Source organism: Zophobas morio, unplaced genomic scaffold (genome assembly GCF_036711695.1).
Source record: "Zophobas morio isolate AGI-343-1 ecotype UQ-CSIRO unplaced genomic scaffold, CSIRO_AGI_Zmor_V1 ptg000021l, whole genome shotgun sequence".
Lineage (NCBI taxonomy): Eukaryota > Metazoa > Arthropoda > Insecta > Coleoptera > Tenebrionidae > Zophobas > Zophobas morio.
Window position 1 is genome coordinate 15,947,053 of NW_026972126.1, and position 12,255 is coordinate 15,959,307.

Genomic DNA, 12,255 nt, shown 5'->3' on the forward strand with positions numbered 1-12,255 from the left:
ATCGGTGGACTTTGGAAGCAAATAACTGGAGTGAGGTATTAAAAATTCGGTTAACGGTGTGTGAAAAAAAGTAATTTTGGCTGGTGTCACTCCGACTCCACCTACTGGCATGTGCTGTGGCGATTCGACCAATGGTGGAGGAGTAGAGTGACAGATCAGTCAGGTGGGGCGAGACTGATAACAATTAAAATCACACCGAAGTTCGATAAAATCGCATTCATCGCTAGAATGAGTGATAAGACAAACGGATTTCATCGTGAGTAACGTGGAGTTTTGGTTTTTCGAAAAATTTTTTACGTAACCTTACTTTTTTAGATGTCAAAGATGACGATTTTAAAGACATCCGGATACCCGTTCCTTGGGGGCATATTAGTGGTATGTATTTAGTTTTTAAGTACAATCTTTGACGTCAAAAGTGACATAGCAACTTTTTTCTTAATGTTAAATATTTTATGGTTCAACAATCAGGGTTATGAGGTGTCAAATGTATATATGTAGTTCCAGTCGTTAGTGACACTGGTGAGGTAATAAAACATGGAAATCAGGGTATTATTACAGCACCTACATTAGTAATTATAAAAATCAGTTGATAATTTCTTGATTACTTTAAATATACACATTTTAAGAATCTTTATAACCGCTTAGTGATTCTAAATTTGTCGTCACGATTTTTTCTGGCCATTTTAGACAACTGCGCTCGAACCGCCTAAAGCCGGCCCTGTTTTCATTTAATTAAAGCAGTTCCGTCGATTATACTTTCTACTGCAACACTCTAATTAAAGGGTGTTTGTCTCGGAAATTTATAGTCCAGAAAAAATTACAAACACTTGGAGCGAAAAATTAAAAAAAAATATACAGATTTTGAATTTATATGATTTCATGTAGAGTTTGACAGTTACGATTTTAACTGTCAAATAAAGTGTCAAATAGCGGCAATGCCAACATCTTTATTTTAAAAATAAATTGCACGGCCTACTAGTGGCGAGGTCTTTGTCGAGTTATTAATGACATTATTAGTAACAGTTCGTGACGTCATACGTTATTGTAATGAAGCCTATGCCTCGAACACTCGCTTGACGCTTGACATTGAAATACCTACCTATCTATATTCATTATTGTCTATAATTAAAAAAAAAGTTGGAAATTACTTTCAGTAAAGCAAAATATTATACAATACTGATACGAAATACATTTTGAACTGACGTCATCATCCGGGCGGAAGGGATGATAAATTTTAATCAAGATGTGTCTTGAATTATAAATTTCATTTTGTGACAGCGACAAATTATATCACTAATTTTAATGAAATATGCCTCTGATTTAAGAGTAATTCATCCATAGTGTCTTGATAAAATTATAAAAAATGAAGTTAAAATTTTTAGTACAACACTAAAGTGGGATTTATAAAGTTGCTGTTGACGTTGAAGTTCCCGTTGCTGAAAATTGTCATTTCTATTTATATTCTATTGATATTTCCTTATACAAATTTTCCATTTCAAACATGTTTTAAGTTTCATATTGGGAAAGGAAGGCTACACACATTAAAAAAAAACAGGCAAAATGTTTCCCCACCCACCCACCCTATCTCAATTCTGACGATTTTTTTTTATTCGCCCTAAGCCGAGGGGCGGAGCTTAAGTGCAAAATTCTTATTTCTCTACGAGAAATTAAAAACATGTTTTTAAGTATCGTGTTGTTCAAATGTATATTAAGAAAAATAAAGCCAAATATTAGGCCACATCCATACCCGCCCCGATCTCAATTCTCATCAATTTTAATGAATTTTTCATTCGTTGTTAAATCGAGGGGCGGGGTTAATTAACATTTTGCCTGTTTTGTTTTTAATATGTGTAGACTTCCTTTTCCAATATAAAACTTAAAACATGTTTAAAGTGGAAAATTTGTCTAAGGAAATATCGATTCTGCAGTTAGGCTCCGCCCCACAATTGCAAAATCCATATTACCTTGCAAAATATACCATTTTAAATTATACCATTTTGTTGTGAAAAGATAGCTATGTAGACTAAGAAAAAAAAGGAAGAAATACTAGCCCCGCCCGCCCGCCCTATCTCAATTCTGATGATTTTTTTTTATTCGTCGTAAGCCGAGGGGCGGAGCTTAATTGCAAAATTCTTATTTCTCTGTGAGGAATTAAAAACATGTTTTCAAGTATGGCGTTTTTCAAAGAATACTATGTATATTAAGATACATAGAACCAAAGATTAGGCCCCACCCATGCCCGCGTCGATCTCAATTCTCATCAATTGTGACGACTTTTTCATTCGTTGTTAAATCGAGGGGCGGGGCTTAATTGCAAGATCCATATTTGTCTACAATTTACCATTTTAAACATGTTTTAAGTTTCTTGTTCTGAAAAGACGACTACGCATATTAAGAAAAAAAGGCAAAATATAAGCCCCGCCCACCCGCTCTATCTCAATTGTGATGATTTTTTTTAATCGTCGAGAGCCGAACGAGCGGAATTTAATTGCAAAATCCTTATTATTTCTCTACAACAAATTACCATGTAAGAAATGCTTTTGAGTATTGTGTTATTCAAAATTATGTATATTAAGAAAACATTAAAGCCAAAAATTAAGCCCCACCCATTCCTGCCTTGATCTAAATAGTAATGAATCCACATTTTCTTGCAAAAATTTACCATTTTAAACGTGTTTTAAGTTTTTAAGAATAAAAAAATCATTACAATAGAGGTGGGGTGGATCGGCGGGATTTACATTTTGAATTTTTCTCTTAATATACATAATATTATTTGAACAACACTATACTCAAAAACATGTTTTTAATTTCTTGTAAAGAAATAAGCATTTTGCTGTTAAGCTCCGCCCCTTTGGTTGACAGTAAATAAAAAATATCGTCATAATTGAGATAGGGCGGGTGGGCGGGTTAAAATCTTGCCTGTTTTTTTAATATGTGTGGACTTCCTTTCCCAATATGAAACTTAAAACATGTTTAAAATGGAAAATTTGTATAAGGAAATATCGATTCTGCAGTTAGGCTCCGCCCCACAATTGCAAAATTCATATTTCCTTACAAAATATACCATTTTAAATTATACCATTTTGTTGTGAAAAGATGGCTATGTAGACTAAGAAAAAAAAAGGCAAAATATTAGCCCCGCCCGCCCGCCCTATCTCAATTCTGATGATTTTTTTATTCGTCGTGAGCCAAACGGGCGGAGCTTAACTGCAAAACGTTTTTGAGTATCGTGTTGTTCAAAAAATACTCTCAATACAATACACTCAAACCCGAAAATTGTCATTTATAAACTCCGTTGCCAAGTTAGACATGTTTTAAGTTTCTTGTTGCCGAAATAAGTTTACACATACTGAGAAAAAAAGGCAAAATGTTTGCCCGCCCACCCACCCTATCTCAATTCTGATTATTTTTTTTTATTCGTCGTAAGGCGAGGGGCGGAGCTTAATTGCAAAATTCTTATTTCTCTGTGGGGAATTAAAAACATGGTTTTGAGTATCGTGTTTTTCAAAGAATACTATGTATATTAAGATACATAAAGCCAAAGATTAGGCCCCACCCATGCCCACGTCGATCTCAATTCTCATCAATTGTGACGACTTTTTCATTCGTTGTTAAATCGAGGGGCGGGGCTTAATTGCAAGATCTATATTTGTCTAGAAGAATTTACCATTTTAAACATGTTTTAAGTTTTTTTGTTCTGAAAAGACGACTACGTATATTAAGAAAAAAGGCAAAATATAAGCCCCGCCCACCCGCCCTATCGCAATTGTGATGATTTTTTAAAATTTTTCCAAACTTGGATGTTCCATTTTCTAGGTTTTGCAATTTTTCGACTTGTAATTATGAGATTTGGAATTTTTCGTTACGGTTTTTTGTTTATTTTTTAATTTTTTTGATTTTTCAAGGTTCTGATTTTAGAATTTTTCTTTTTTTCACTGTGAATTTTTTCAATTTTTTAGTGTGAATTTTTGCAACTTTTGGATTTTTCAATTTTTGATTTCCTATTTTTCTGGTTTTCGTTTTAAATGTATAATAATTATTAGAATTTTTAAAATTTTTATACTTTTTTAATTCTACGATTTTAGAATTTTTCCATATTTCAGTTACTGGATTTTAAAACTTTTTCATGTATTCAATTTTAAATTTTTCGATATTTATTTTCAATTTGTCGATCTTTCAATGTTGCGTTTTTACCATTTTGACGATTTTTCAATTTTAGAATTCTTGGGTTTTCAAATTTTTTTATTCTATTCGCTTTTTCTTCTTTCCAATTGTTGATTCTTCAGTTTTTTGATTGTTTCGATTTTGTAATTTTTCATTTCTTCAAATTTTCGATTTGCCATTCTCCGTTTCGGTTGTTTATTTTCTTTATTTTTCAATGTTTCGATTTTATAATTTTGTTTCTTCAGTTTTCTTTTCATTAATTTTTGATTACCAATTTTTCAATTTTTCTTTGTTTTGTTTCTTTAATTTTACTTCGAATTTTCCATTTTAAATTTTTCCGTTTTTTAATTTTCGAACTTTTGGAAGTTCCAATTTTAGAATTTTAAACTTTTCGTTTCTAAAACTTTTAGATTTACTATATATATTAAGAAAAAATTAAAGCCAAAGATTAAGCCCCACCCATACCTGCTCTGATCTAAATAGTAATGAAGTTTTCATTCGTTGGCAGACCTAGGGGCGGAGCCTAATTGCAAAATCCATATTTCCTTAGAAAAATTTACCGTTTTAAACGAAAAAACCTCACAATCGAGGTGGGGTGGGTGGGGGGGGTTTATATTTTGCCTTTGTTTCTTACTGTACAGAGTATTCTTTGAACAATACGATACTCAAAACCATGTTTTTAATTTGTTGTGAAGAAATAAGCATTTTGCAGTTAAGCTGATTCACGGTGGATAAAAAAATCATCACAATTGAGATAGGGCGGGTGGGCGGGCTAACATTTTGCCTTTATGTTTTAATATGTGTAGACTTCTTTTGGCAAGAAAATATCGATTTTGCAATTATGCTCCGCCTGCATGTATTAAGGAAAAAAAGACAAAATATAAACCCCGCCCACCCGCCCTATCTCAATTGTGATGATTTTTTGAGACGATAAGCAAAAAATCTTGCTGATTTAAACGTCGAGAACTATCTTTAACAATGCATAACTACTGACAGAAAGCTACAGTGTAGAAAATGATGCTGTCAACCAGAAAAATATTCCCCCACCGCAATTTGATTGGTTGAAAACCCAACGTCAACGGCAACGTAACGGCGAAAGGTAAAAGTTGGTCATCTCGAACGTCACTCAAACTTTCAACGGCAACGTCAACGGATGTTATAAACGACGCATACTTTCGCTTCGTATTTATTTTAACGTCAATGGCGAACAGCAACGTCAGTTTATAAATCGACCTTTTGTTAGTGCCTCTGGCGGGGACCTGTCTCACCCCTCTCCACCTGTAAGGGTGGGAGTCAGGGCCACCACCACCTTGAAACACAGGGAACATTATTCACTATTCATCATTCACTCTTCAAGCACTCTTCAAGCGGTTAACATACTCTTTATATTCAATATCTGGACCTAACGGTCATAATATCATACTCGCTCTAGAACACACTTGTTATTTATTAATTAAAACTATAAAACGACTGTCCGCTGCTCTTATTCATAATCCATCAAACTTAACATGGTCCTTCGAGCCGGATCAGCGACAGAAAATCAGTAACAGTGATAAGTGATAAGTGTAGTTCGATAAATCATCATCGCTTGGAATTCAACATTCCACCTAAATCATCAAGTATTCAAACATCGGTAACGGCCGCGAGTGCAGTGCAAATCATCGAGGGTCATTCATCAAGAAACTCAGGTAGGCTTTAGTTTTGTCCATTTTGCGTAGTTCATTATTCTCGTACTGACGATGTCGAATAACAAATCTCTCTGGAAATTTATCGTTCTTGTTAACGATGTACATTCACATGCGGAGTTCATCTCGGAAGTTACAAACCACCAAAAAATAGGCGAGTTAAGATGCAGGTTGGAAGATTTGAAACGGGTACAATCTAACGTACAAAATCTTATAGTTGAACATAAATCGGAAATCGTGGTATTTTTAGATGACACGAGTAGCGAAGAATCTAACAAACCCGCAGTTTATAATCTCGGACCCGTGCAAACCTATATCCATGAAATATCGGAATTATATACTGCTCTAATCAAAAAAGCCGATTTGTTGTATCATCTTCCTTTCCCGAATTCGTTTAATGTAAATACTAACAATGCTCATCTCGGTAAACAATGTGAATCCCAAACCAAATATTTGGGTAAATCATTAAAATCAAACACTAATAAGGTACAAGTAAGCAGTAATCAATCAATCCCGTGTTTTATATGTTCCCAAATGCACAACATATTCAATTGTACAAATTTTTTAAGTTTAACGCCCAACGATAGAGTGGAACAAATAAAGAAAATGAATCGTTGCTTCAATTGTTTAAGAAGTAATCATGTCGCGAAAAATTGTTACATATCAAGGCGTTGTAAACAATGTCATAAGAAGCACCACACGCTTTTGCACGCAGAAACAAACAATAACCTTCCCAAAAATGAAATCAAAAATAAACCAGATGAGGATTCCGATAATCCTGAAGACACCTCGAAATGTAATTTAGTTATTCCGTCTAGTGTACTTTTATCCACCGGTTTGATTCGCGTAATGGGCCAATCAGGTAAAGTAAAAGAATGTCGCGTTTTCTTGGACATCGGGAGTCAATCTCAATTCATCACCGAAAATTTGGGCAAGTCTTTGGAATTACATATTCATAGCATCGATACGTCAATCGTAGCAATTCTTGATAAGAAAAAACATTCAGAAAATGCCGAACTTAAAATACAAAATCATATTATGAAAAATCCACCGGCGCTTCAAAATACCGCGCTGGGGTTGATTCTCAATGGCAGTTTTGGGCATTTAAGAAATTCACGTCATCACAAGATTAGTTTGAGCAAAATCATTTCTCATTCCTTGGAAGTTGAAACCGTCAAAACCGGAAGCAGGTTATTAAGCAAAGGTTTTAAAACCTCTCTTTGTGCAACCCCTTTTCAAAATACCACCGGCCATACACCCGATGGTCGTTTCGTAATTAAACTCCTCTTTTCGGAAAAGTTGGGTCGTTCCACAGTCCCTTATTTCGAAAATCCACTTCAATTAAGAAATTCCGGAGAAGGGGTTCTCCAACCGTTATTGTTCGCAGAGGGTCGTAATCATAAACTTACCGAGGGTTTTATTATCTTTCTAAGGAAGTACCTAGACCTTGTACACCTGAAGGTACTTAACGGAAATTCTTTAAATAATCCTAGTTACCTGCCACACAATTGTCTTTACAATCCCTACATTTCTTCCATTAAACGCTGCGAGGTTGTTGACCGTTCAAATCTTAGCTCAAACAATTTAAGCCTAAATGACAACTTATTAACCGGACCCGTTTTTCAACCCGAACTTTTAACTACGTTAATTCATGTCCTCACATGCGACGTATCGAAAATGTACCGGTGCGTTTGGCTTCACTCTCACGACGTCACAAATTTCGTAGGTACTAGGCGCAAGCTAAACGAATTGCTATTAGGGAAAGAATTTCAGAATAAGCTAAAACCAGAAAATACCAAATGGAGTTTAATCCCCCCGCGTGAGCCCAATTTTGGTGGTTTGTGGGTAGCGTGGATTAAATTCGTAAAAACTCACATCCAGCGCGTTATCGGGTACAACCATCTAACGTACGAGATGATGTATGCGCTTTTGGTCAGGATTAAAGCTGTCATGAATTCGCACCCTGTGACGCCGCTTTCCAGCGACGTTACTAATTTAGCCGCACTGACTCCGGGACATTGTCTTGTCGGCCCTCCATTGACAACTCCAGTAGAAAAGAATCACGGCACTTTTCCTGTCAACATCCTTTCCCGTTGGCAATTGAGTGAATCCTGTCGCCAACATTTTTGGAAGCGCTGGTCCGCGGAATATCATACGACGCTGCAGGGGAGATCCAGGTGGAAAACCCCCTCAAGAAACGTTCCCGGCACTGGAGCTCTAGTACTACCGATCAAAGAGGACAACCGGCTTCCCGTTGCAGTGGCGATTCCAACGAATAGTGCAAGTCCATCGCGGCAAAGACGATCTTGTTCGCGTAGTGTTTGTGCAGTGTCGAAATTGCATCATAAAGTGCGCCAATTCGGAAACGGCATTTCCATTTACTAATTCGGGTTCTGGTTATCTACACACTATTGTAAATAAAGTTTGTCCACTCGTATTGTACCTGATAAAGAGTTGTAAATCTCTCTTTCAGGTGTATTCCATATATAATTAATTCATTCTTTTGTATGTGGGCAAGTGTTGTAAATCGCTATTCTTAGTTTATTGCCCATATTGTATAATCACTGTGAATCCATTCTATACAATGTTAATTGTAGTAAATCTTATTCATGTATTCTCATTCGAATTGATCGATATCATGTTATCACTCTAACATTCTATTATTTTGGTATTAAAACAATGTAATTGTTTCAAGGCGGGGGGTATGTTAGTGCCTCTGGCGGGGACCTGTCTCACCCCTCTCCACCTGTAAGGGTGGGAGTCAGGGCCACCACCACCTTGAAACACAGGGAACATTATTCACTACTCATCATTCACTCTTCAAGCACTCTTCAAGCGGTTAACATAGTCTTTATATTCAATCTCTGGACCTAACGGTCATAATATCATACTCGCTCTAGAACACACTTGTTATTTATTAATTAAAACTATAAAACGACTGTCCGCTGCTCTTATTCATAATCCATCAAACTTAACACCTTTAATGACCCAAAATTTTGCGTCTGCGTTTGACATTAAATTATTCTCATTGTTTGTTGATTTTTCAAAAAGATGAATACTTGTTTACGTTTGTCATAATTACAGTGGTTAAAATAACAACGATAAGGTTATTATCAATTTAAATTAGCTGGTTTCGAATGACCATTGTACTTTGACAATCTTGGCATGATTACATCATGGTATATTGTTAATTATTTTCGTTTTAAAGGTAAATGGTGGGGCTCGAGGGTGGTCCAGCCCATTCTAGCCATCCATGGTTGGCAGGACAACGCTGGAACGTTTGACACTTTGGCACCGCTTCTGGCAAACCGAGGCCACTCACTGTTATGCATTGACCTTCCAGGTCACGGTCTCTCGTCGCATTATGCCCAAGGGCACTACTATTATATATTCTGGGACGGTATTCACCTACTCCGGCGCATAGTCAAGCATTTCGAATGGGAGAATGTCACCCTCATGGGGCACTCTCTCGGCGGGGCAATTTCGTTCCTGTACGCCGCTGTCTACCCAGACGAAGTCGAAAAATATATAAGTTTAGATATAGCGAGCCCGAGTGTGAGGTCCCCGGCTAAAATTATAGCGACTATACCAGACGCTGTGGATAAATTTTTGCACTACGAGCATTTGACACCACAGCAGATTCCGTGTTACGAGTACAACGAAATGATAGATATTGTTCATGACGCCTATAAAGGCGGGGTTACACTAGAGGGGTGTAAGATCATGATGAGGAGAGGAATGAAGCCGGTTGAAGATAAGCCAGGGTTTTACGTTTTTTCGAGGGACCCTAGGCTAAAAGTACCTTCGTTAGCGTTTATGACGCAAGAGCAGTCTTTAGATTTTGCATCTAGGATTAAGTGCGAGGTGTTGAATATAAGAGGGGATCCTGGAATGACGTTCGAGTTTCCAGAATTCTATGGAACGGTCCTGGACAAGATTGAGCAGCAAGCGAAGAAGGTTGAACGACACGTGGTTAAAGGTAGCCACCATTTGCATCTGAACAATCCAGAAAGGATTGTTGATATTGTTGATCAGTTTCTTTCGTCGTAGTAGCTAGTAGTAGGAAATTATTGCGATTGTGATACGCTACGTTTATTGATTTATTTATTGTCACATTTGTTTTGTACCAGTAAAACGTCAGTATTTATTGTGAGTAGATGTTTCCGTAATTTTATTGTTGACAAGTTCTATTAAATATTTTCTTATTAAATAAATTACGTTACACAAAAATGGGTACGTTACATTTCCAGGTTGTTACAGGGAGGGAAGGTTCGTCTTGGTAGTGTTTGCAGATGGTTTCCCACTGCATTTCAGTGGGGCTGAAGATGGCCTTCGAACGTAAATTACCTTTAACGGTTTCCAAATCCTTCAAAAGATTTTTGTTTCGTTCTTTGGCTTCTTCAAATGACACGAATTGTCTGTGTTTATCTTCCTCATCAACACTTCTGCTTTCGTCTTTTTTTTCTCTACAAAAATAAATTTATTAAGTAGGGTTTATAATTAAGGTAGACTGACATTTGTTTGAATAAAATGTCCACTTTTTCTTCCTCTTGTCTGTATTTTTGTAAGATTTGTTCTACTTCAGGCAACGGCATTTTGGCGCTATGACTGGTTTGTTGTGAATCGGGCGCGTTGTCATGGTGATACGGCGCAGGGGAATTTAAATTTGTTTTGTTGGTTGCAGAAATTTCATCCGTCATTCTTTTATAAATTTGCAATAGATGGCCATAGTCGAATTCTTCAAAAATAATTATTTAAATCATTCGTAAACTAATTCACCTATTCTGTATTTTATGAGTTCTTATTCAAAATTGTTGGGTGTGGTTGTCATTCTAATGACATTGCTGACGTTAATGGATTGTTATATTGTCAAAGTGAAAAAGTCAAGGATGATTAAATATTTATATCGAAAATTTATGCGCAGTTTCAAACATTGCAAATGTGATTTAAATATCCTTCCTTTTCATATCAGCAGCTGTTTTACCCAGAGACTTTAATATGTATAGACCGGCTATCACCCTAAATTCTAGTGTATTTTCTTGAAGCAGTCGTGTACACAGGAAACGCCGCCATTGCTGGTCCCTTTCTGTCAATTCTGAACAACTTAACCTATAACTGGAACTATCTCCACTCAGCCCAAATGTCCTAGGGAATTGTGAAATAGAGCCAAATGAGTTGGACGACGTTTCAGTAAGAGAAGTTTTAATTCAAACGGAAAACGTTGGACTTACCTCTGAAAATTCATCACTTAATGAGCACTCTACACATGTTGTAGATTATATAGCAGGTTTTTGTGCGAAACAAATTCAAGTCAATTTAGATTGTACAGAGTGTATAGATTTGCTTATTGACAATGATATGTCACATAAAGCGGGGGTAATATTAATTAAAGATGTAAATAATGCTTTAACTGTACCGTCTGAGTTTTTAAAAACTATTTGTAGACATGCAGAAAAAGTAATTAAACAAAACTTCGACTTGGTCAATGCAAAAAAAATCTTAACAAAATTATTCACATTGACATTGAGAAGTATAGGCTTACATTTCTTTCATAAATTTAACCATTTTTTTGACGCGACGGAAATACTTAGATAAAAACATGAGTGAGTCACATTTTAATAAATTAATTATGTGCATTAAAAACAGAACTGATTAGAGGAGAAAATGTTCGGCAAAAATATAATAAATTAATTTTGAAATTGTCCAGATTTTAAATTTGGCGCGATTTTGGGACTAAGCAATATGGCGACTGCCGGCTTCAAGTTTTAGGCCACATAGCCGGTCTATACATATTAAAGTCTCTGGTTTTACCAACAGGTGCAGGAATGCCACTGCATAACAAAAAGTACCTACATTTAGTGATTTAGTGATACCAAACATACTAACAATTTTTATGAAATAATAAATATCTACCAAAAAGTCTCTATAAGCATTGTTGTACAAATTCTTCTAATATTTGTTGTTCGAAGACAGAACTGTTTGTTGTTATTTAATGATCATAATTAATATACCATAGTAAGACCAGTGGATTGTTATCAGGTAAAGTGCAGTGTAAAATACAGTTAATTATATCACAAATGAGTCAGCGGAACCAAGTGTTGCTTAAACTTCGTGCGTACACATTAATAAAAATTTATAAATTTAAATATAAGCAGCGATAACCAAAAACATGTTGTTCCTGCTCTATTTTACACCGTTTACGACTTTAGGCTTATAATATTTTAAAATATTTGTTGCTAAGGGGTTTAACGATGTTAATGTTCACTATACGATAATAATAATAAAATATGGTGTTTTTGAAAAAAAAAATCAGTAAAGATCTATTTAATAATTATATTCACTGACGTCATGCACCACTTGTCGTCTACGGATGAGCGTAACACAACGACGTCTACAGGAAAACCAC

General features: G+C 35.7%; 2 protein-coding genes across 2 annotated transcripts; one reads left to right on the forward strand and one right to left on the reverse strand.

Moving 5' to 3' along the window:
* Positions 1–57: 57 nt before the first annotated feature.
* Positions 58–10,079, forward strand: LOC135132072 (probable serine hydrolase). Its single transcript, XM_064060000.1, has 3 exons — positions 58–256; positions 316–375; positions 9,058–10,079. Exons 1-3 carry the CDS (start codon positions 229–231, stop codon positions 9,897–9,899), a joined length of 930 nt encoding a protein of 309 aa, XP_063916070.1. The 5' UTR covers positions 58–228; the 3' UTR covers positions 9,900–10,079.
* Positions 9,637–11,094, reverse strand: LOC135131697 (uncharacterized). Its single transcript, XM_064059543.1, has 4 exons — positions 11,081–11,094; positions 10,834–10,994; positions 10,365–10,587; positions 9,637–10,315 (listed from the first exon to the last, which is right to left on the reverse strand). The coding sequence occupies exons 1-4, from the start codon at positions 11,092–11,094 to the stop codon at positions 10,069–10,071; spliced, it is 645 nt and encodes a 214-aa protein (XP_063915613.1). The 3' UTR covers positions 9,637–10,068.
* Between the last annotated feature and the right edge of the window lie 1,161 nt (positions 11,095–12,255).